The 25499-nt window shown below is 37.3% G+C and overlaps 4 protein-coding genes across 7 annotated transcripts in view; 3 read left to right on the forward strand and 1 right to left on the reverse strand.

Annotated features, from left to right (window-relative positions):
- Positions 1–11514, forward strand: part of LOC109826008 (protein MIS12 homolog) — a 19817-nt gene extending 8303 nt beyond the window's left edge. Inside the window, exons 4-9 of one of the 2 annotated variants that reach the window (XM_020392949.1) lie at positions 8444–8539; positions 8632–8770; positions 9621–9755; positions 9833–10364; positions 10457–10570; positions 11213–11514. In XM_020392949.1, the coding sequence (XP_020248538.1) occupies positions 8444–8539; positions 8632–8770; positions 9621–9755; positions 9833–9891 (429 nt within the window). In that variant the 3' untranslated portion in view covers positions 9892–10364; positions 10457–10570; positions 11213–11514. The remainder of the gene's footprint in view (positions 1–8443; positions 8540–8631; positions 8771–9620; positions 9756–9832; positions 10365–10456; positions 10571–11212) is intronic. The other variant, XM_020392951.1, reaches the window with a different exon arrangement.
- On the forward strand, positions 10311–11308 carry LOC109826921 (late embryogenesis abundant protein 7-like). Its single transcript, XM_020393934.1, has 3 exons — positions 10311–10364; positions 10457–10570; positions 11213–11308. Exons 1-3 carry the CDS (start codon positions 10311–10313, stop codon positions 11306–11308), a joined length of 264 nt encoding a protein of 87 aa, XP_020249523.1.
- On the reverse strand, positions 12198–19330 carry LOC109824894 (WD repeat-containing protein 26). 2 transcript variants are annotated; one of them, XM_020391524.1, is made up of 5 exons: positions 18665–18841; positions 16854–16887; positions 16378–16479; positions 13687–14322; positions 12198–12574 (listed from the first exon to the last, which is right to left on the reverse strand). In XM_020391524.1, exons 1-5 carry the CDS (start codon positions 18703–18705, stop codon positions 12395–12397), a joined length of 993 nt encoding a protein of 330 aa, XP_020247113.1. In that variant the 5' UTR covers positions 18706–18841; the 3' UTR covers positions 12198–12394. The 2 variants fall into 2 exon arrangements, with proteins under 2 accessions (XP_020247113.1, XP_020247112.1); XM_020391523.1 differs by lacking the exon at positions 16854–16887 and having other exon boundaries at positions 18665–19330.
- Positions 20767–25499, forward strand: part of LOC109826104 — a 33387-nt gene continuing 28654 nt past the window's right edge. The window contains exons 1-3 of one of the 2 annotated variants that reach the window (XM_020393068.1): positions 20767–21156; positions 21731–21789; positions 22384–22465. In XM_020393068.1, coding sequence (XP_020248657.1) covers positions 20872–21156; positions 21731–21789; positions 22384–22465 — 426 coding nt within the window. In that variant the 5' untranslated portion in view covers positions 20767–20871. The remainder of the gene's footprint in view (positions 21157–21730; positions 21790–22383; positions 22466–25499) is intronic. The other variant, XM_020393067.1, reaches the window with a different exon arrangement.

The following is a 25499-nucleotide window of genomic DNA, read 5'->3' on the forward strand; positions in this document are numbered from 1 at the left end:
CAGCGTCAAGAAGAAATAAACGGCGGCTAGAAGAGTGGAGGAGGACGGAGGGAAATCAACGACTGTTGAGGTGGTTCTGACGGCTTACAGAGACGGGGACAACGACTGCTCGAAGGTAAGGAGAGCAGGAAGAGATCGGCAGCTTGTGGAAGAGAAGGGGTGGGGGGCAGCGAGGCTGTGAGATGAACAAATGAACGGGAGAAGATAAAGGTTTGACGGCTAGAAGAAGATGAACAAGTATTGGCCTAGGGTTTCACACCCGAGGTCTAGGTTTCACACCTAAATTAAGCCAACTCAAATTTCATTTCAATTTTTAATAATTCATTGATTTTCAATAGTCTCATACAACTTTATTTATAAAAAAAACTACGTGCACACAACGTGCAATAAAAATAGAAACAAACAACAATCTCTCAAATCACTCAACTAAAATTAAACTAAATTTCAAATTTCAAATTTTAAAATTCAAAATTCAAAAATATATCAGCTAATCAAATATTGTCATTTCTTGTCCTCATTAAGTAATCCATAATTATGGTCATTTTCAACTAATTTACAATTTGTCATCTTGCATAGAGTATTATATGTGCACTACAAAATTTTGAATTGTTATGGGCTAAAATCCATGATTTTAGTTGCTTTCGACCAAATCACGAATTGTCTTCTAGCAAAAAATAATTTAAAGCATATTTTAAAATTCTAGAATTTATGGATTATAATCCATGTTTTTTATCATTTTTGACCAAACCACAAATTGCAATCCCGCATAAACTGTTTTATGAATACTCTAAAACTTTTGAAACTTTATGGACTAACGCATGATTTTTTTTCTAATTTTGACCAAATCTCAAATTGTCTTGCCAAAAATATTTTATGCATATTTCAATAATCCCAAATTTATGTGGATTATATAACCCACATCTTATATCATTTTAACCAAATCACATATTGCGGACCAACATAAGAATTTGATGAATACTCCAAAAAATTTTGAATCTTGTGGACTATATATAACCCATGATTTTGGTCATTTTCGACCAAATCACAAATTGTCATCCCCTATAAAATATTTTATGCGTAATCCATAATTCTCAAACTCTTTTGGATAGTTTTCGACTAAATCATGAATAGTTGTCCATTAAAGAATATTTTATGCATACTTCAAAATTCCCAAATTTATGTGGAATGTAATCCATTAGTTTTGTTGTTTTCGATCAAATCACAAATTGCAGTTCCACGTAGAATATTATACACAAAAATTTTCAAATTTCTTAGATTGCTTTCAACTAAATAGGAAATGTCTGTCCCGGATAGAATATTTTATTTGTACTCCTAAGTTTCCTAATTTCCATGGATGGTTTTCTAATCAATTTGGTCATTTTCGAACAAATCACAAATTGTTCTCCAGTATAAAACATTTTATGTAAACATCGAAATTTTTGAATTCATGTGGACTGTAATTTCATGATTTTGGTAGTTTTTCACAAAATCATGAATTGTTCTCCTGCATAGAATATTTATGCATAATCCATAATCCCTGAATTTCTATGGATAACCCCTGAGTTTGATCATTTTCAACAAAATCACAAATCCCTGCCTGCCATAGAATTTTATGTGTAATTTAAGATTCTCAGAATGTTTATAGATTATATAACTCATAATTTTGACTGTTTTCAATCAAATCATGGATTATTGTCCCGCATAAAATATCTTATGCGTACTAATTTTCTTTTTTAATTTATGTGAATTATAACCCTTGATTTTGACCGTTTCGACCAAATTATGAATTGTTATCCTAAACAGAATATTTTATCGTCTGATTTTTTGTGGATTATGCATACTCTAGAATCCCAAATTTATAGGGACTATAACCTAATGATAGTGGACTATAACCCCACGCCCGCCACGACGGGGGTTATGGTGAAGTTCCCTCATCAAACCCATGTCCGAAGGATCGTGAGAAGTTCCCTCGCCACCCCTCACCTATTAGCAGCCTCAGCCGCCCACGTTCCTTTGACAGCAGCCGTTTTTTACTTTGGATAAAGGAGCGGGTTCCACATCATTATTATAATATAAATACATAGTAATTTATTATTATTTTATTATACATAGTGTTTTTTAAAATCTTATAAATAGGCTTCAAATCCTTAAGGAAATCTGATCCCAAAAACTTATTATATAGAAGAGTGAGAGAAAAAACAGAGAGAATTTCTCCTTGTAAAGAAAGAGAGTTTGTAACTCCAGAGTTTTCTCCTCATAGTGGATTCTTCTATCAATGTCTGTGAACGTAGGCAATCAAGTGCTGAACCACGTAAATCTGTGTCTAATTTTTTATCTCTATTTTTCCTCTACTATTGTTGCGACCCTGCTCTATTGGGTCCTGGGTTTGTCCCAACAAGTGGTATCAGAGACAACTTAGGGTGTTTGTATATATCTACTTATCGTATGTTTTGTGGCTGCCATCAAAGGTGGATCCTTCACATCAGAAAATAAGTTAGGTTATCATTTATCCTTTTAAGGCGGCAAATACTATTCACGAGTACGGTACTGTTCATAAATACGGTACTATTCACAAATATGATACTATTCACGAATACGGTTACTGTTCATAAATATAGTTATTGTTTACGTGAGATAGTAAGAAGTTACTGTTCGTGATAGAAGCAATGGCGGCAAAGTTTAACATCAAGAAATTCGACGGGAGTAATTTCTCACTGTGAAAGTTGAAGATAAAGGTTATCTTAAGAAAAGATAATTGCCTGACGGCTATCAGTGCAAGGCCGGACGACATCACAGATGATAAGAAGTGGAACGAGATGGACGAAAATGCTAGTGCAAATCTCCATCTGGTATTAGCAGACGGGGTGCTGTCAAGCATTAGAGGAGAAGAAGACAACAAAGGAGATCTGGGATACTCTAACAAAGCTATATGAGGCGAAATCCATGCATAATAAAATCTTCTTAAAAAGGTGACTTTACATTCTTAGGATGGCGGAATCTACATCGATGATTGACCATATCAACACCCTAAACACACTGTTCTCTCAACTCACAACGTTGGGGTATACACTTGGTGCGAATGAACGTGCAAAACTTCTACTTCAGAGTCTACCTGACTCGTATGATCAACTCATCATCAACTTGACAAACATCATCCTCACTGACTATCTAGTTTTCGACGATGTTGCAGCCGCTGTTCTGGAGGAAGAAAATCGGCGTAAGAACAAAGAAGACAGGCAGTCAAGTTCGCAGCAAGCGAAGGCCTTGTCGGTGACGAGAGGAAGATCAACAGAATGTGGCTCCAGTGGGAGTCATGCCCATGGTAGATCGAAATCACGAAGTAAGAAGAATATCAAATGCTATAATTATGACAAAAGAGGGCACGTCAAATCGGAGTGTTGGCACAACAAGAAGAGTGGAGATAAAAAGACTTCAGAGCCATCAACATCTTAATGATGCGTTGTCAGCACGTCAGATGATGATGAAATTCTATTCAGTGGAGCAACCACTGTTGATGAAGGCAGAAAGAAGTTTACTGATGTCTGGCTTCTAGATTCAGCAGCCTCTTGGCATATGACCTCTCGGAGAGAATGATTTCACAAATATGAACCTATCTCAGGAGGATCTGTATTCGAATGATTATGTCTTGGAGATTTCTGGTATTGGCACTATCAAAATCAAAATGTTTGATGGTACAATACGCACCATTCAAGATGTGCGATATGTGAAGGGCTTGAAGAAGAATCTATTGTCTTTGGGATAATTAGATGAGCTCGGGTGCAAGACCCATATCAAAAATGGGATCATGAAGATTGTTAGAGGGGCGCTTGTGGTGATAAAAGAAGAAAAGATAGCTGCAAATCTGTACATGTTCAAGAGAGAAACCATGCAGGAAGCTGATTCATGTGTGGCATCAACCAGCTGTGGAGAAGAACAAACCATGATGTGGCATCGCAAACTAGGCCACATGTCAGAACAAGGCTTGAAGATTCCCTCCAATCAGAAACTGTTTCCTGGACTTAATTCGGTAGCTCTTCCATTCTGCGAGCATTGTGTTACTAGTAAGCAGCATCGGCTAAAGTTCAACACATCGAGTTCTAGAAGTAAGACTATTTTGGAACTGGTTCATTCTGATGTATGGCAAGCACCAGTTACATCCTTAGGAGGAGCAAAGTACTTTGTGTCCTTTATTGATAATTATTTCAGGAGATGTTAGGTGTATCCTATCAAGAAGAAGGCGGATGTGTTCTCAATTTTTAAAGCCTACAAAGCGCGGGTCGAGCTTGAATCTGAGAAAAAGATCAAGTACTTGAGGTCAGATAATGGAGGAGAATACACAGACGGTGAATTCCTAGCATTCTGCAAGCATGAATGCATCAAAAGACAATTCAGCACAACTTATACTCAACAAAATGGAGTGGCAGAGCAGATGAATAGAACTCCGTTGGAAAGAACAATAGCTATGTTGGCAACTGTAAATTTGGAAAAAGTCTTTTGGGCAGAAGCAGTAAAAACCGCCTGTTATGTGGTGAATCGATCTCCATCAACTGCAATACAATTAAAGACACCGATGGAGATGTGGACTGACAAACCAGCTGATTATTCTAACCTCTATATATTTGGAAGTCCGGTGTACGTAATGTACAATGCCCAAGAAATTATAAAGATGGATTCAAAATCCAGAAAATGCATATTCTTGGGGTATGCTGATGGAGTAAAGGGGTATCGTCTGTGGAATCCAACTACTCATAAGGTTATCATCAGCAGAGATGTTATCTTTGTAGAAAATCAACTACAAAGTGGTAAAAAAGAAAGCAATTCGAGGAAGGACTCAGAGACTATAGCTGTTCAGGTAGATGATGATCTGAATTCTTTTTAAGCAACACCGGAGCATGATGTACAAGAACCAGTCCAGTCCAAGGTTTCATAAGCTCGAAGGTCAACTCGTGAGAGAATGCCACCGATTTGGCACTCGGAGTATATTACGAAGAGTAATGTTGCATACTATCTTCTAACAGAAGATGGAGAGCCATTAACTTTTCATAAAGCTATAAATGACACAGATGCATCTTTGTGGATGGTAACAATGCAGGAAGAAATTGAAGCTCTTCATAAGAACAAGACATGGGAACTTGTGTCACAGCCACAAGGAAGAAAGACCATTGGAAACAAATGGGTCTACAAGATCAAGCGAAATGGCGATGATCAAGTGGAAACAAATGGGTCTACAAGATCAAGCGAAATGGCGATGATCAAGTGGAGCGATATCGTGCTAGATTGGTGGTAAAAGGATATGCTCAGAAAGAATGTATTGATTTTAATAAAATATTTTTTCCTATAGTTCGACTTACAACAGTCCGAATAGTCCTGGCTATAAGCGCTAGATTTGACTTACATCTAGAGCAGCTAGATGTGAAAACAACATTTCTTCATGGAGATCTTGAAGAAGAAATTCATCTAGAGCAGCTAGATGTGAAAACAACATTTCTTCATGGAGATCTTGAAGAAGAAATTTACATGCTCCAACCAGAAGGTTTTGAAGAAAAAGGAAAAGAGAACTTGGTTTGCAGATTAAACAAATCTCTGTACGGTCTAAAGCAGGCGCCGAGATGTTGGTATAAGATATTTGATTCATTCATCTTGAGCCTTGGATGCAACAGACTTAATTCAGACCATTGTGCATATTTCAAGAGGTTTGGTAAAAATAACTTTGTTATCTTATTGTTGTATGTTGACGACATGTTGGTTGCAGGCCCCAACGAAGATCGTATCCTAGAATTAAAGGCTCAGTTAGCTAGGGAATTTGAAATGAAGGATTTAGGATCTGCAAACAAGATTCTAGGGATGTAAATTTACCGAGACAGAGTTAATAGGAAGATTTGGCTTTCTCAGAAGAACTATTTGAAGAAAATATTACGGCATTTTAACATGTAAGATTGTAAGTTAATTTCTACCCCACTTCCTGTTAATTTTAAGTTATCCTCCAGTAGGAGTCCTAGCAGTGAAGAAGAGAGGATGAAGATGTCTCGAGTACCGTATGCATCAGCAGTGGGAAGTTTAATGTTCGCGATGATTTGTACAAGACCAGACATTGCACAAGCAGTGGGAGTTGTTAGTCGATACATGGCGAATCCTGGTAAAGAGCATTGAAATGCTGTAAAGAGGGTCCTAAGATACATTAAGAGAACCTCAAATGTTGCATTATGTTATGAGGAATCTGAATGCTGTAAAGAGGGTCCTAAGATACATTAAGAGAACCTCAAATGTTGCATTATGTTATGAGGAATCTGATTTTATTGTCAGTGGATATGTTGATTCTGATTATGCAGGTGATCGTGATAATAGCAAATCTACCACAGGCTGTGTTTGCACTTGCTGCAGAGCTGTAAGCTGGGTTTCAAAACTGCAGTCACTTGTGACTACTTCAACAACAGAAACAGAGTATGTAGCAGCTACACAAGCTAGTAAAGAGGCGATGTGGTTGAAGATGGTGCTGGAAGAACTCAGCCATGAACAAATGAAGATGGCAAGATAGAAAGAATAGCGTGAAGATATGATTGATACTCAATCAAATCTTCAAGTGGGAGATTGTCAGCAGCCTCAGTCGCCCACGTTCCTTTGACCGCAGTCATTTTTGACTTTGGATAAAGGAGCGGGCCCCACATCATTATTATAATATAAATGTATAGTAATTTATTATTATTTTAATGATGTGGGGCCCGCTCCTTTATCTAAAGTAAAAAACGGCTGCTATCAAAGGAACGTGGGCAGCTGAGGCTGCTGACAATCTCCAATTAAAGATTTGATTGAGTATCAATCATATCTTCACACCATTCTTTCTATCTTGCCATCTTCATTTGTTCATGGCTGAGTTCTTCCAGCACCATCTTCAACCACATCGCCTCTTTACTAGCTTGTGTAGCTGCTACATACTCTGTTTCTGTTGTTGAAGTAGTCACAAGTGACTGCAGTTTTGAAACCCAGCTTACAGCTCCGCAGCAAGTACAAACACAGCCTGTGGTAGATTTGCTATTATCACGATCACCTGCATAATCAGAATCAACATATCCACTGACAATAAAATCAGATTCCTCATAACATAATGCAACATTTGAGGTTCTCTTAATGTATCTTAGGACCCTCTTTACAGCATTCCAATGCTCTTTACCAGGATTCGTCATGTATCGACTAACAACTCCCACTGCTTGTGCAATGTCTGGTCTTGTACAAATCATCACGAACATTAAGCTTCCCACTGCTGATGCATACGGTACTCGAGACATCTCCATCCTCTTTTCTTCACTGCTAGGACTCATACTAGAGGATAACTTGAAATTAACAGGAAGTGGGGTAGAAATTGACTTACAATCTTGCATGTTAAAACGCCGCAAGATTTTCTTCAAACAGTTCTTCTGAGAAAGTCAAATCTTCCTATTAACTCTGTCTCGGTAAATTTGTATCCCTAAAATCTTGTTTGCAAATCCTAAATCGTTCATTTCAAATCCCCTAGCTAACTGAGCCTTTAATTCTTGGATACGATCTTTGTTGGGGCCTGCAACCAACATGTCGTCAACATACAACAATAAGATAACAAAGTTATTTTTACCAAACCTCTTGAAATATGCACAAGGGTCTAAATTAAGTCTGTTGTATCCAAGGCTCAAGATGAATGAATCAAATCTCTTATACCAACACATCGGCGCCTGCTTTAGACCGTATAGAGATTTGTTCAATCTGCAAACCATGAGCAGGGTCGCAGCAAAAATAGAGATAAAAAGTTGGACACACAGATTTACGTGGTTCGGCACTTGATTGCTTACGTCCACGGGCAAGGATAGAAGAATTCACTATGAGAAAAAAACTCTGGAGTTACAAACTCTCTTTCTTTACAAGGAGAAATTCTCTCTGTTTTTTCTCTCTCACTCTTCTATATAAGAAGTTGTTTCTGGCATCAAATTTTCTTAAAGATTTGGATCCTATTTATAAGATTTTGAAAAATACTATGCATAATAAAATAATAATAATTTACTATGTATTTATATTATAATAATAATGTGGGGCATGCTCCTTTATCCAAAGTTAAAAACGGCTGCTGTTAAAGGAACGTGGGCGGCTGAGGCTGCTGACACCACCCACCCCCACCCCCAAAAAAATAAACAAAAGAAAGGCAATAATTTTCAATTAACTTAACTTTATAAAGAGCAGGAAACTTAAATTACCGGTCATGTGGGATATTTCATGCTCGTAACTAAAAATATGATCCTTTTATACAATAAAAGCTGTAGAGAACGTTTTCTTTATAGCTTAGGCATTATGTATAGTAGAGACAATTAAATAAAATCTAAAATTTGAACATAATTTTCTCATCTTATCATCATAATTTAATGTTAATGTTTTGATCTTATAATTTAGATGAGAAGTCTTTCTGAACCATGTCCTGAAGCAGGACTCTTCTAGTGATAGTCTATTGTTTCAAGAAGGATTGGATGATGGGGAGCTTGATTCTCAGTTAGGTTCCTTAAGAAACAAACTTGCTGCGGTAAGTACACTCCCACTTCGTCAGATATCCTTATAGAATTTTCTTTTTTGATCATGTCAATTTATCTCTGAGAGACAAGGTGACTGCCTCAGGCTGGAATGAAATCTGTGGAGCTGCAAAAAGAGATTCGTTCATTGGATAATCAGTCTACACTGAGTCATAGCTTGCATTCTTATGTAGCCGAGGCTATAGAGCTGTTTGAGCAAAACTCAGCAGATAAGATGTTTCAAGGTATCCTCATTTGCATTCTTATCATCTCTCTGTAATGCTATTCTGTTACTTCTGTTACTAACCTTTTCCCATCTCTCTGTAATATGATATACTGGAAATAAAGTTAAAAGCAGGATATGATAATGAAAGAAAGTGCGTAATTGCATGTTGGTCCCTACATAATGGAAAAAATAAGGGTCCTTAACCAAGTTTGTCCTTTTAGTTGTTATAATTTAGAAAAAAAAATTGATTTAAATTTCTGCATCTCTCTCACATGTTTCTCTCTATCGTGCACCTCTATATTTCCCTTGTCTCCCACCCCACCCCATCTCTCGCCCCCAACAAAAGAAAGTAAAAAAGGTATCACTTCCCCGATTGTTTCTCTCCCTTCCTCTCTCTTCACACTTCTACCTTAATTTTTATTTTCATTTGGTCAAAGGGCCCAGTCCAAACTTAGAGATAAATGGTGAGACCTTAACTAACTTTTCCTTTAAATGTTTAAAATTTGAAGTACATTTATATTGTAGTAATTGCAGGTCTAGTATTTGATGGACATATTATTCAGGGAGCAAAATCATATAATTGTGATCCCTCTGAGTATTAATAAATGCAGTTATTAGTTGCTTGCAAAAGTAATGTTAAATGCAGATAGAACAAAAACCATATTATTTATTTCTTTTCTTTTATAGAAACAACTTCTTAAAGTATATTTAAAATCCACTGGTTTGACTGGTAGAATAATTTAGTTATGTCATATGTGAGAGTTCTGTCTGAAACATGAATTTTCAATTAAGTTATGTTAGAGGTTGGTCCCTTGTTTTCTTTAACTTTCATGTTCTTATAGTTCACTCGCTGAAATGCAATGCCACAGAGATAGGAGAAACCGCATCAAAACTGCAAGCGAAGATTGAGGAAGTGAAGACCAAGAGAAAGGGTGACAAAGAATGTACAAGGATTGGATTAACAGAGATTCCATGCAAAAAACAACATATGGCACGTAACCTAGGTAAGTCATCCATTATATATCCACATAAATTCTGGTAATTCATAACTTGTTGCAAGTTAGTTATCACCTTTTTTCAGGCATCCCTGCAAAGCTGAAAGACATTCAAGAAGTTGCAAACATTTTAAGGAACATGTGAACAGCGACATCTGAAGATATACTATATTTGATGCAATGTACTGTAGTATCTTGTTTAGTTTAGCAGAAGGCTTTTATTTGAAGATTTGCACATTACCAACTTGACTTTATGTATTTTAGCTATTGTTAACGGTGTAATTGACAATTCTATTTCTCAAGATCCAGTGAAACAGTGTATTTGTCATCACGTTGACCAGTTCTGTTGTTGGGTGATATATGTCTGACACTAGATCTGTATTATGATTGAACGGTTAACAACAGCTTTTACCTTGTCAAAGCAAAATTATGGGGTCTCATCACACTAAAGTATGACACATGTTATTCTAGAACAGGTCACTCTATCTCTATATATACAACTCCATCCACAAGCTATTCACAAAAAACAACATTAATCCCTTTCTCGTAATATTATTGTAAGCAATGTCGAATCCTCAGCAGCAATTCAGTGCGGGCCAAGCACGTGGAGTTGGTGTGGTATGCTTATCCATTCTGATCCTCTCTCATGCAGGTTTCTTATAGTATTTGATGAAGATCTGACCATTATATTTGTTTTGATATCCTTGCAGGCACAGGCAGACAAATGGGTGGGATCTGAGACCAACAGCCTTCAGGCTCACAGGTCAGATGCAGCCCAGTCGGTTGAGGAGACTAAGGAGCAGGCTGCTGGGTTACTTCAGCAGGTTCCTCAGACGCCTCTACTTCTTTATAATTAGGGTTAATTGTTGATAGTGACCCCTTTAGTCGTTGTCTTGTACTTAATACACTCGATCGAGTTTTACTTTTGCGTATAGATTGGCTGAGTGAAGTTTTAAGTTTTTTTTTTTTTTTTTTTTTTGACTCTTTAACCTCTGAGGGTCTATTTGGAGGAGAAGGAGGAGGGTGGGGTCTACCCGCAATTAACTGTTATAATAATTGTACACATCTTCTTCTCTTCTGTTACTGGTTATAGTTCTTTAATATTAAATTCGAGGAATGTTGAAGTATTACATGTCATATTCATTGATATAGAGAGAAGCGGAAATATAGGATCATTGACGGAAATGCGTGGGTTATGGATTTCAGTATCGAGAAAAAAAAAAGAAAAAAAAATGAAAGATAGGCATTGAACTCAGAAATTTATCTTATCTGTTCTTTTTAAATCTTTTTCGCCTGCAGTTTCGTTCATTAGTTCTAAGACACAAATTGAAAAGTCACATTCTTATTGAAAACCTGTTCATATGTCTTGTATTAGCAATTTTATGTCACTTTTGTTTTTATCTGTTATGACTGTCTACAGTTAAGCAATTTTCGTCTGATTGTTATCGGATGGTATTTTTTGGCAGACTGGGGAGCAAGTGAAGCAAATGGCACGGGGTGCAGTTGAGACTGTGAAGAACACCCTTGGAGTCGGAGACCACAACAACAGCAGCAGGAGCTGAATGAAGCAAAAAAGAAAGGACCCGACACCTTCCCTTTTGAATCTTGTTTCTCTGTTTTTTCTTTTTCTTTTTTTCTTTTTCATCGATGAAATTGTCTATCTATTGTTTCGATCCTCTCATCACGACGGAGGAGTGGTTGGTTTGTTACTTTGTTTATTAGCTGCAGTAATGCTGAAATGAAAATGATGAAGCTGATTACCCACAAATTTTCTTGTTACTTTTTTTCTCCTATGATGATGGTGGATAGGAGCCAGTGATTGTTTTTTGCGTAGTTATTTGAGTTAAATATGAATGAACCTGGAAATTGTATTGATATTGTATTGGATTTCTCTTGTTAGGTTGATTTTGTGAAACAATGCATTTATTGCCTGAACCTGAGCTGTTGATTGTAATACATCAAAATTCTGGCGTGACCTCAATTTGTTGTGAATTAATTGTGTCGCGTACGAAGAAAGCTATGATCTAAGGTTTTCTAGGGTGCAGTATATTTGGTGAAAACTTCATGTATTTGAGCATCAAGGACATCGAACTAAACCGATCTATGTTAGAAAATTAAACTTAGTAATATTGCGCTCAGATGTTAGAGTACGATGAGTGGCAAAAATTTTACTAGAATGAGGCTGGTGGCTATATCTGATGCGCTTGTCTTATGCTTCAAGGACATTTCCTTCGGTTTTACGCAGTTGAAATTAGACTCCGACCCTAAACTAGGAGCATGGGTCCTGCAAGATAAATGATTATATTAAAGAACAACAATTAAAAAAAATACAGCTTGCTTCGTTTATATATGTAGATACACTTATTTGTGAGGCAGCATAATTGAATTTGAAGAATAAAGACACGTGGACATACCCTTTTTACAATGGCTACCTAATACATAAACAAAGGCTTTGAAATTTGAATGAATCTTGCTAAAGAGCAATTCAATAACACATTAACTATTTCACGCGGTTTTACCGCAAAATCATAATTCACATTATTCAATTAAATGTACAACAAAAAAAATCTTCATGCCTTCCAGAAAAGTTACATCTCTGATTTTACAAATATGTACAGATGCAGAACTTTTTATCCACACAAGAGAACTCAAGGGAAGGGGCTCTGGCAAGGGTTTCTGCTGCCAACCCATATTCGAACAGTGCGGTCATCGCTTGCCGATGCCAACATATGAGGCTTCGTGGGATTCCAGCTGACAGAGTTAACAGTCATTGAATGACCTGATAAAACTTGAATAGGCTTTCCTTGATGCCGATGCCAGATGTAAACCTGTCAAAATGACGTAGATATGAAATCAGGCAGGTTCCAACTTCTATTTTCAACTCTGAGGTAGAGAAGGTAAGAGATGCGATTAGAGGCTGCTTGTTTCCTTGAAATTCTAAAAAAAATTGTTAGATACAAGATCCTCTTCAAAGAACTTTTGTTTGCTTTGAGGAAAGTTTGTCGGGAAATGTCCGAGATTTATTGCGACGTCTGCAAAATACTATGTCAGACACCCTCTTCGCTACATGGTTTCAGTAAGAAATGGACAGTGGAACCCTGCATTCAACCTTTCACCCAACCAAAAAAATGGTACGTGATGGTGCAATTATTCATCCACACAGCTCCTTATAGTAAAAGCATCTTTCATTGTATTTGACAAAGATGTTCAGGAAAAATACTCTTCCTATGGAAACTCTCTCCAAGTTTGTCACATGCACATACTTTCAGCTCAAATTCTAACCTGCCCATGTCCTGAGATAGACAACAGTCCTGTTCTTTCAACGTATTCAATAAAATCCCGAGAAGCTATCCTTCCAACGGATCTTATTCTCAATTTTGGTATATAAAGTGAAGCGTAGTGCTCAACAGCAAATGCGCTTCTCGACTCCTTATTTGTACATTCATTCTTTTGGTGCACAGCAGTCCAATCCATACAAGAAAATGAAGGCTCTAAGGATAGCATATAAGTATCCCTTAAATCTTGAGGGCCTTGAAGCACACACAAAATACACACCCTCTTGAAGGCATGCAGATTGATTTTCATTTTATTATGTTTAATAGGGTGTATAAACTTGGATGTGCTTGAACTTCCAAATTAAATGAAGTTGTACTAGAAACGGAATAGTTGCATTTGGTTTAACTCTCACCAGTTAAAGATGCAAAGATAAGTAAAACTAGAAAGTGATAATCTGCATTTATGGTTCCTCTCAACTAAAGATTCAAAAATTTACAAAGACAAGTAAGATAGAAGTTAACATTCTTACATATCTTGGCTTTTATGATACAAAATATAAATAAGCCATCCTTAGAATCAGACTTACAATGTTTTCGCGCATGTCAGGAAGTTGGTATTCTATAAATACACAAATAGCAGAGAATATAGTAATAAAAAAATTTACCTGTGAATCTTCACTGCCGCTGGCAATGAATAAGCTATTTGATCCTCCAAAACAAGACCGAATTACATACTTCCCCTGCTTGTGTCCCGTGAACCTATCTGCGACTTTGCAATTCCCTAGAATACTCCACAAATGAATTTCCTGACTGTTAAGGTTCACAATCAAAAACTGTCCATCACTGGACACAGAAAGTGATGTAATAGAATGTTCCTCGCTGATGACCCATTCCTTTCCCCTCGGGAAATCCCGTACCCAAATTTCTCTGCTGGAACATATGATCAGATGGTTGCCTTCAGGTGTTACAGCAAGATCTGAAACCTTCGGTATCCGTTCCCCTTCCCAAACTTCAAGCTCATTACCTTCAAAGTCACAAGTCCATATGCGATTATGGGGCTCACTGCTGCCACATACTATTTTCTTTGAATCGGGAAACCATGCACATGAGCTAATTACACAGTCAGCGGGGCTACCAAATGTTAACTTGCAAATGCCAGTATCAACGTCCCACAATTTCAGGACTTCTTTATTGCCACATGTGAGCAGCATTGTGTCATCAGGACTCCATGCCACGAAGGAGACAGGTTTACCATGACCGCTTATACAGTGCTTCAACAACAGGGTATCATCTTCTTTCACCTGAACATTTCTGACAATGATTACATGGAAAATAGTTCTTTAAGGCGAGATTTTGTGGAAACGTTTTACAGAAATAACAGATCTTCGCCATTACCAAAATAATACAGGTATTGCAAATTTCATTTTTAAAAAAGAATAAATTGCCAAATAGTAACTTCAAATTCTATCAAGTTTGCACATGTTTACCACTTACCTATCCTTATTGCATTTATCTTCAGTTGGCACTTTGCTCATTTAAACGCCTAACAACTTCACACCAAACTATCTTCATTGAATATAACTAATGTTTTTTTATATCCAACGAAAGATCTGCAGGCATATCAGAAGAGCTAGCCCAAGTGCACTCAAACAGGAAATACCATACTGAAGGTAAATATAGCACGTGGTAGTTTTACAAATATGGTGAAAGTTGAAGGTAATTCTTTAAGGATTATTTACATCCCGGTAGCTTGTGGTATAGTGTAATTAGACGGGTGACCCCAGGGTTCATGTATCTACATGGATAACCCTGATGTTAATGGCTGAGGCTACTGGTAACCCTAATAACAGTAATCTTAGGGTTACTCAGAGTTAAAAGTGTAGTCTAGTTAGTAATCTCAAGGTCACCTGTGTGGATACATAGACCCAGGATCACCCGCGTAATTACAACTAGGGGTGCATTCCGTCTGGATACGGCTCAGATATGATACTTACCATATCCATATTCCCTTATCCATCTCGGAGAAGGAAAATTCATATCCATATCCGCTAAAATCGGATAAGGATATAAATGTGGATATATAAGCGGATACGCATGTAGATACAAAACAAATATGAGAAAACTAGGTAGTACTTATAGTTCATATGAGACAAAAGAGTTCATTAACAAGCTCATTATATCTGAAAAGCTAAGATTAAATATCTTGATTATCAAAACTAACCTTAAATCTATAATCTAAGGATAAAACTTTCGTAATAGTATGACTAATATGTTTTTGGATATTTAGGTTACGGATCTGGATATTTCACTACAAAACCATATCTATAACCATATCCTATCAGTTATAGATTTGAGTAACTACATTCATATCCTAACAGATATGGTTACTGATATGGTTTAGCACCCTTAATTACAACCATAGCACAAGGTACTGGGAAGTAAATAGTCCTTCTCTTAAATAGGACGCAAATTGCATGAAGATTCAATTAATAGAAACATGATTCAGAAACTGCACGAAAGATTCACCACTTGAAGCGTGCAATACTTGAAACCTTAATAGGTTTGTCCCTTTTGCCTAATCTTTATCCCAGAAAGATGTATCACTTTGTTTCATCGATAATGAAAAGAATGGAGGTGTGCTTTTGTTAGTTGGGAAAAGGCAAAAACATATAAATCATATCCATGTTCTATATTTTACATAAGGAGGATATGCAGTTTCTTATCTCTATGAAAGATATAAAAACAGTTTAAACTAAATGGTATCCAAATCCTAACTTTTAAACAAAAAATATTAACGATGTTCATATACTCAGTAGCTTAAATTATATATATTTTGCAGAATTGACAATACTTAAGTAGTCCAGGTTAATTTTGAAACCTCAATGCTGTTTTAGCACTAAAGGCACAAAAAAGTTTAGGTTACTTTTGTACCATCAATACTGTTATGGCAGCAAATGGCACAAAAGAATTAAAGAAAGGAACCATACCTTCATCCATGACGAAATTCACCTAAACTGCTTTTGTGCATATAAAATTTAGTGTCCATGGGGTATTTCAGCATTTATAGATTTTCCCCCTCCCCCTCTGTAAAGTTTAATATAGATGGTGAGAAAGGTGAAGAAACAAACCCAATCAAATAATGGGTTTGTGTCAGAGGTTTCACTGAGGTAAGTAATACACGATTGCAGAAGAAACAAACAAAAGAAGCAAGATGACTTTAGACACAAGAACATGTTTATCCAACCAAATTGGCTTCATTAAATATTTCAGCGATCCACTTCAATTTCCATCAGTAATACACAATTGATACCTATGAGGACACGTAACATAGTACTACTGTGAAAGTTGTAACTTACCATCCAAATGATGGCTGTGCAATCACTAGAAGAAGATGCCAAGTACTTCCCGCTGTTTGAAAATTGTACAAACCATACTTCATTTTTATGGTCATGTAATATCTGCATGAATACAAGGTGACAGCAACATTAATAAAGACATGTTAGCAAAATATTGAGTAGGAGTATAACTCAAAAGGCAATACCTCAAACACAGAGGGATTGCCTTTCGGTAAACAATCTTTTTGCTCTCCATCTAAGATGAACAATCACATTCTCCATGCTTTGGGGGTTACCACTTGTATGTCTAATATAGTTATATTCTTGTTTCTCAAAAAGCTAGAAATATGAGGGAAACATGAAAATGACATTAAATGGAATTTGATACAGCTTTTAAACTTGTGTCTGATTCAGCTAAGTAAAGACATATAAGAATGATTCAGAATGTCCGAATAAGACTGGCTAAAAAGAGCTGTCAAATGGACAGGAACACCTACCTTCTGTTGTAGGCAGTTGAGGATTAAGCTCATGCTGCAAAAGAGCAAACCTCGAAATATTTGAAAGAGCACAAATCAATGTAGAGGATCAAAATTCATAAAAATAAAAAGAAGCCAAGAAGCCTAATTGGAAGATAACCCAGAAAACTGACAATCATCCAGATCACTCTACCATACTATCACAGCTCTTCAGAAACTTTAAAGCTCATTCAAATATGAAGCAACGTATTGAATAGTTGACAGATTGGTTAGGATGTAACCATTTCTGGAAGTAAAAGATAAATGAAGTTCCCTCTATGAAACCAATGGTACATTAATTGTATTTTTCATGATGATTTGGAAGCAAATAACAAAATTCACAAAATGCATAAACACGTTTATGTAATTGAGTACACGTCCAAATAAATGTATGCATATATTCAAGGAGTGTCTAGGTAGTGTTGGTCTAAGTATGGTACATGTCAGGAAGGGTATGGCTTCAGATAGAAATACCAGGAATATAGATTAGTTCCTACATTATAGAAAGTGACAAATAATCCTACATTCTTTGATGACATTAATTGCATGTTGCTTTGTCTCATTTCATTTATTATATGTTTTTAAGGAGCAGGTTTGTGTTTCTTAAGCATGAAAGTTGAAAAATATGGGCTTTTGGATAAGACATCTATAGTAACATGGACCCAGAGAGCCCGCTCTGAAATGCTGCAAGCTGCAAAATTGATCTTTCTCAATAAAGTTAATCATTATAGTATGCTTATTCACGAAAAAGTTTTTCTGCAAGCATTTTATTAGGGATGACAACTTGAGGTCTTTCGATTGCCATAAAGAAACATTCACGTAGTAACCAAACGCCACGCTAAAAAAGTTAGCTCCACACTTGCTCAGCAAGCTTGTTGGTCCATTACCATATTGACTCCAAACCCTAACCCAAACATTCTAACTAACCCCAGGGGCAACAAAACTAGATGCTGATGCGACAAATGAGAATAAGAATAGCAGCCTTTTTCCAATATAGGCTCTAGACTGTTCTCGGCAAGACAAAGGTACAGTGTAGTTCGTTTTCTTACAACTTACAAGTGAGTAAAAATGGGTGGATTTGAACGCTAGCCTAAGAGTGAAACTATAAGTCATAGATTTACAAACATGTTGACTGGAAGTTATATCATCAATCCTTCGTCACATAAATAGGGAGAAAATCTGAAGATCCATTTACATTATCTGTTGGCAAAAGGCCAATATTAAAAAATCGGGCTATAAATCAACCTAGAAGAAATCAGAAAGTCTACATACAGGGTCATGTTACCTCCAAACATCTGGGCATAAGTATGAGAAACTCAGAAAACTTACTCGACAACTTATGGATATAACATATGGGCTAATATTCATTGGTACGTGATATTTTTCATCACATATAAGGAAATTGATAGTTGTAAGATTCCTTCCATACTCGCAAATAAAGTGGCACACATTTGTCGGTATCAGATACTAAAGGACATGAATATTTTGCCCGGTTGTGGGTGGAATTGTCCCATATATCATAACTTTCAATAACATTCTTGAATGGACGCAGAACATGTTCTTTTACTACATTACTTGCTCTTATCAAAAGGATGAAGCATTCGATAAACCCTTCTCAATTTTCCAATATAACTAAAAGTTAATTCCAGCGGTCGACTGGTCGGCAGAATTTCCAACATATCATAACGTTCAACAAGAATATTTGAAAAGATGCAGAACATGCTCATTTCCTGCACTCCTGTTAAAAGCTTCAAGCTTTCAACAAAACGAAAAAGTTTATTCCACACACTAACCTGGCTACACTTGGAAGGAATCTGCTCCCTACCACACTCATGATCCTCGTACAAACAAACCTCCCTCGGTGAATTATGATAAAAGCAAGAATCCAGCTGCCTCATCACCGCCATCTCGACCAACTCCTCCAGCCTCCCGCTCGGCGGAACCCTAACCCTCTCCGGCATCAAACCCACCAAATCAGACAACAAGCCCAACCTCCTCCTCTCCTTCTCCTCAGCTCCCACGACCCCCTCCCCGTCAATCAAAACCCTAGCCAGCCGATGAACCCGCTTCCGGTCCAAATCCAAACCCGAGATCCTCTCCCACAGCAAATTCCTCGCCAAAACAACCCCATTTTGTTCCTCGTCCAACCCCAGAATCTCCAAGAACTGTTCTTTCCAGACCAGGAACCGGGCGATCGACCTCGAATCGAGATCGACGTCGGGGATTGAGTCGATGGTGGAGATGAGATCGTCCCATTCGCCGGCTAGGGTTTGGGAGGAGATGGCGGAGTACTCTGGGGGGTTCGAGGGGATCCCGGATTCGGATTCGAGGGCGGATGCGGATCTGGAGAATCCGAGAGAGGAGAGGGATTGGAGGATGAGCCGAATGAATTGGGTTTTGTCGATGATTTGTCGATCGCCCAAGAATCGGGAAGAAGAATTTTCCATTTTTTATCTTTTTACAACTTTTGAAGAATTTAGAGCAGAGAATCTTTATATCCAAGCGGGGATTTAGTTGTGGGGCCCGATGCGACAATTTTTCAAATTCGACCCGTTTAGAAACTTAATTGTCAAAAACTACCCATTTTGAATTTATTTACCAAATTCGACCCGGTTTCAGCAAATTGACTGAAACTAGGTCGAAAATTTGGCGAAAAAATTAATGAAACTTCACGGGACTTCAACTCCCGTGAAGTTTAAGATCCCGCTAATACATATGATTATGAGTATATAAGTTCACGGGACTTGAAGTCCCGTGAAAATTTTCAATTCAACCAACTTTACAGGACTTCAAGTCCCATAAAGTTTCGGGCAATTCCAGGAAGCTTGGCAGAAGAACTCCCTCGCCCCTCTGCCGCCTTCACGAATCCTGCTGCGATCGATCAATGGGTCTCTGCCTACCCCCTACTAGGGACCCTCAGCGAGCCCTCTCCCCCTCAACCCTCGTCGGATTGCAGTATTCATGTTCCCTATCGGCCCCCACTAGAAAAGCCAGCTCCCACATCAGGTTGTTCGCAGCCAAAGGTAGGATCTTGTCCTCCTCGGATCTCGCCTCCAACTTGGCCCTCGCCTTCCCGCCGAAATAGGGTTGGTTCAGGATCAGCCCGTTGATCTTCAACGGGGTTTGGTTTAGGCCCATCGAGCGGAGGCCGAGGTGAAATGCGATGTTGCCGCCGGTGCTGGAGCCCATGATAGAGGCGTTGGAGAAGTCCGCGTGGGATCCGTGCCAGGAGTCGGTAGGACTGAGGGACTAGTCGCGGAGGAAGAGGAGGGCGTCGACGTCGTCGTCGTAGGCAGCGGGGAGGCGGTGCTCGGGAGCGAGGCGGTAGGCGACCGGAGGCGACAGGGCGGGATGCGGGTGTCAAGATGAGAGGTGGACGAGGCTGAGGCGGGCGAGAAGAGGACGAAGCCGCCGCTGTGGAAGTAGAGGATGACGGGGAGCCTAGGGCGAGAAGAGGTGGAATATATGACTGAAACTTCACGAGACTTGAAGTCCCGTAAAGTTTGTTGAATTGAAAATTTTCGCAAAACTTCAAGTTCTGTAAATTGAAAATTTTCCCATGAACTTATATACCCCTAACCAACGCTGTTAGCGGGGCCTTAAACTTCACGGGACTTGAGATCCCATGAAGTTTTGTAATTTTTTTCTTCAAAATCGACCCAGTTTCAGCCAACTGATTTAAACTGTATCGATTTTGGTAATTAATTTGGAAATAGGTTGGCTTTTACAATTATAATATATAATAAGATATTAAACATGTTAGTTTTGAAAATTTGTCCTCGTATCTCACTTCATAATTCGTCCTCTTTCATCCACGTGTCGCTACCTGATTGGTACAAGCTCTGTGGGTCCCATCTCAGCCTCTCGAACATCCTCCCTTCTTCATCCTCGCTCAGCGCTCTCTCTCTCTAAGCTCTGTGGGTCCCATCTTCATTCTCTCGAACATCCTCCCTTCTTCATCCTCGCTCAACGCTCTCTCTCTCTCTCTCTAAAATTTTCAATGTCTGCTCTTCAAATCTCTCGACTCCCGATCCAAATCCAATATCGTTCTCTTCCATTTCCTTCAGCGCCCTCTCGCTTCAAGAAACCCTACTCTCGTCCACGCTTCAAAACCCTAGCCTCGAAATCTAGGGTTTCTATTTCGAGAAGCGGCAGCCTAATCGTTCCTCGGTCGAGCTCTGAAGATGCGAGCAGTTCGGTGGTGGAGAGCGATCGACCTCCTTTCGATCTCAACCTCGCCGTTGTTCTCGCTGGTTTCGCCTTCGAGGCCTACTCTAGCCCTCCGGTATAATCTTCCTTTTGTTAAAACTACTTGTCTCATGAGAATTTAGCAAAATTACGTTTTTTTTAGGGTTTTGATGTTAGACCCTGAGTAGTTTTTGCACATGTACCCCTCAAATGTTTCACGTTTGCAAATTTACCCTCGCCCAATCCTCTCACATTTAGCTTTTCTACCCCCTCTCTCTTTAAGAGTTTTAGTTTTAAGCGAAAAATTGTTGCGGGCTTGCTGGAAATTCTTGAAATTTTAAAGGTTGTACTGGTTGGAAATCAAAAATTTACAAATACCAAGATTTGGGGGGTATATTTGCAAATATGGAAGATTTGAGGGGTATATATGCAAGAACCCCAAATCTTCATGTTTTTGATTCACACTCCTAAAGCGTTTTAACTGTAAAAAGTTGACTAATTACAGTTACAAATGGTATAACAACCCTCCGAAGGTATTAATATGAAAATTTGGGGCTTATGTAAACTTAAGAAAGCATTCAGGGTGTAATATGAAACAACTTGCAACATATTTCTCATCGTTTTTAGTTGTAATGTAGAGTATTATTGTTGTTTCTGTTCTTTCTTTGCAGGAAGACATAGGGTGGTCTGAAATGGATGGAGCGGAGTGTCGGACAGTATTTCTTTCTGAGTAGGTTTAAGTTTTTTTGTTCATACTTTTGTTCTCGAAAGCTGATTTATGTAATGACCTCTACCTTTTATTGTTTGTAAACTTTAATGCATTATTAAGGGAAAAAGGATTAGATTTTAATAAATTGAAAACAAAATCCTAATTTTAAGATCAGGTTGCTATCTATATGGCCATTTTATCAATAGTTATGTTTTTTTAACAGACCTCTCATTACAAAGCTGACAATGCATTCTGTTGTTTGTAAGAAAGAAGGCATTTAAAAATTTACAAAATTTATTCTTTCTTTAATGTCAAAAAGGAATCTTGAGAACAATTTCAGTCATAAACTTCATTAATGTTATTGAAAAAAAAAATGAAAATTTGGCCAAAATAATGGGTCTAGTTCCGGTTATTTGACTTTGAGCATTGTTTACTGTCATACACTTGGCTAGTCATATTTATTAGTATAGATGAATCCTAAAAATCACAACTCTTGATTGCTCCCTTGACACCAAGGCCAGCATTCAAAACTGTGTATATGTTCAATATTCATTTATTTCAGTTTGTTGCTGCAATGCTATTCAAATACACACTTTTGGATTTTTGTTTTTGCAGGCTATTTCTGCGAGAGGTGTATGATGGCCAGATTTTTATAAAGTTAAAGAAAGGTGTGAATTTTCCTGCATTGGACCCATGGGTATGATTAATTTTAGATGAGATCAGATCAAAGTATCTTTAGGAGTATATGTATATGCATAATATTTATTGCTTGTTAAAATTTAGACAAATAAATGGTTTTGTGATGTATTTTCTCTCTTTTTTTGCTATACTTTACCAAAGGTGTCAGAACTTTCTGAATTGTTTTATCTATATTATTATCGCAAAGACAAAACTGAAAGATGGAAGAGGGATAAGTTATATGTTGGGAGATAAGAAGTTAAGTATTATCTGGTTTCAGTTTGACTATAACAAATTATAGAGAAGCCTTATAAGCTGTCTTACATAGACATTGGCATGGGCTGCTCGTACAGGTATAAAAACAAGCATTAAAATTTTGTAAAATTCGTGATAAGAGGAGCACAATTATTTTGCATTAAATACAATATATAGGTAATACATGTAAAAAGGTGCCATCTAGTAAGTCCTCCAAAATCATTGATCAATAGAAGTGAAAGCACCCTAGAGGGGGTGAATAAGGTATATGCTAATCCAATCCGATATTAATGTCAAATTAAAACTTATTAACAAATATCCTAGCAAGAATGATATTCAAGGAGATTATATGCAAGGATATTAAACTAAGGGCGAAATAAACATGAGCAATGACGAAATAGAATGAAATAAATAATGAGCTCAAATGTAACGTCAAGGCAAACGCAAACACACAATATGATCACGGAGTTCGGTCCTTCCGACCTACGTTTCCGCTCCCCACTCCCGGGGAGAATTCCACTATCACAATGAGTTTTCAACATTCACCCAAAACGTTTACACCTCACAATCGGTTTTCTAGCTCACCGAAAACTTTCACAACTCACACTCTTGCAATCATACTTTACACTCTCTAAGTGTTGGTCTCTAGCCCGTGTCGTCTTCCTCGTCTCTAGCCCGTGTCGTCGTCCTCAAGTGCTCGGATTTACAACATCTCCCTAGGCTTTACTATCGACGCCACTCCTCTTGGAATCGACCTTGTCTCTCACCACACACTCCTCTCGGCGTACAAGTGTATTACAAAGTGATCCCACAATTAAGCACAATAACAAATGTTTGTTCTCTAAACAAGGTGAGAACTCAATTAAGCCCACACTCAATGTTACACTCTCAAGTCTCAACCCCAATATACTATGTAAGTATGTATGAAATATTAAGCTCAAGTGAGTGTGTGTAAGCAATGAGTGAAAATGAAATATAAACTCAATTAAAGTCTAGCTTATGGAAATGATAATCAAACATATAAATAGCTAGAGATTGAGTTTAGAAAACTTCTCCAATGAAAAACAAGAGTGAGAGAGATGAGATGAAAGCCCAAACACAAAATGATGATCTCTTCTTCCACTAGTGAAAACTTCTTCACAAAACCAAACTTGAAACACTTGAAAACTCTTAATCAAACTTGCCCAAAACTTGATTTAAATTTTTTCTTAGTTACACTCAGAAGTTAGAGGGTATGAGTTATATATAGGATCAAAGAACAAGCCCCAAAACCAAGAGAAAACCAAGCAAAAAGATAAAAAAACGAAAACCTAAAAATCTAGAAAAACTAGCCGTTACAGTGTTATAAGTCGACTTGCTACAGTGCATAAGTCGACTTATAAACTAGCCGTTACAGGCTGAAACATATATGCTAAGTCGACTTATACTGTAGCAAGTCGACTTACACAGTTCACAGCAGATTCTGAAATTTTGCGTAGCTGATTTTGTAAAATCAATTAAAATAGCAAATCAACTCCAAAAATCATGAAAATTTGAGAGAAGTTTCTAGACATGTATATAAACATGTTAGAGAAAGAATTTCTGAAATATCACTTCCCAGTTAAGAGAAATAATTGTTTTAAAATAGATATTCCAGATTCTGAAAACTGCTGAAACACCTAATTTTGTAAAATCAAATTGACATAGTAAATCAACTCCAAAAATGATAAAATTTTGGGAAATGTTTGTAAACATGTAATAGAACATGTTAGAAAAAGAATTTCTCAAATTTTATTTTTCATTTGTGAAATATAATTTATTTTGTAAACTATTCAAGAATACGAAATCGTCAAAACTTGATTTCAATGAAGTCATATCAAGCACATATAAACATGACAATATATTTATATACGCATATTCGTTTCATGTTTATGTGGCTAAACACATTGTTTATTAAAACCAAAAATGATAAATATGAAACATGTATGTATGTATATAAATAATGTTGTTTGTTTCATATTCAAACTTGAAAACTATAAAATCAAAACGTGTATGTGTGTATAAGATTGAGCTCTAAGTATTAACACACAAGTATAAACCCTATACTATAAAAACTATACCCAAACAATCTTGATCTTCAATTAAGCTCGTCTTGGTAAACATGGATGAAGCTTGAACTTGAATTTTTGACTTGAATTGTGAATTGCTTCATTCCGATATTCCTTCCATCCTCCAATGGATATGATCGTGTAGGCGCAATCCAACCAACCTCCGACAAAGATATTTGTGTAGATTACCTAACAAAACAAATGCAAGCACTCGACGCACAATGTTAGGAATTGTTTATAATCATCAAAACAAAGGGAGTAGGCTCATAACCATGAGGCTAACAAGAAGGACTACTTCATAAACTTCCGAATTCTATGATAAAAGAAAGTACTTCAAGAGAAGTTAATATTAGCAACACTAATATATGCCCTGAATATTATTATTATTATTATTATTATTTTTTGAGCTTTTTAGTTATTGAGTAATTTATGATACAATCTCATGAATCCAACTTTAGAAATAGTGTCCACTTGAACCCAAACTGCGAAAGTTTCAAGTTGGATGTGGCCTTATTGTAGGCGTCGAAAAATGCTAATAGATATCCCAAACATAGAGAAGATCACTCAAAAAATCACGAGAAAGGATTTCATACTGTTTTTGGGAAAAATCAAAACAAGTATGAACTGTCTCGCCAGCGAGACAGGCTTTGCTGTCTCGCCAGCGAGACAGTATTTGCTGTCTCGCCAGCGAGACAGTCTTTGCTGTCTCGC

The sequence above is a fragment of the Asparagus officinalis genome, chromosome 10 (genome assembly GCF_001876935.1).
Source record: "Asparagus officinalis chromosome 10, Aspof.V1, whole genome shotgun sequence".
NCBI classification, from domain to species: Eukaryota; Viridiplantae; Streptophyta; class Magnoliopsida; order Asparagales; family Asparagaceae; genus Asparagus; species Asparagus officinalis.

Coding starts and splice junctions, on each gene's coding strand:
- LOC109826921 (XM_020393934.1), top strand. CDS start 10,311: ATGTCGAATCCTCAGCAGCAATTCAGTGCGGGCCAAGCACGTGGAGTT. Junction 10,365..10,456: donor AAGCACGTGGAGTTGGTGTG/GTATGCTTATCC, acceptor ATATCCTTGCAG/GCACAGGCAGACAAATGGGT. Junction 10,571..11,212: donor CTGCTGGGTTACTTCAGCAG/GTTCCTCAGACG, acceptor ATTTTTTGGCAG/ACTGGGGAGCAAGTGAAGCA.
- LOC109824894 (XM_020391523.1), bottom strand. CDS start 19,318: ATGGAAAATTCTTCTTCCCGATTCTTGGGCGATCGACAAATCATCGAC. Junction 14,323..16,377: donor GCACAGCCATCATTTGGATG/GTAAGTTACAAC, acceptor AGAAATGTTCAG/GTGAAAGAAGATGATACCCT. Junction 12,575..13,686: donor GCGGCAGTGAAGATTCACAG/GTAAATTTTTTT, acceptor TCATTTTGACAG/GTTTACATCTGGCATCGGCA.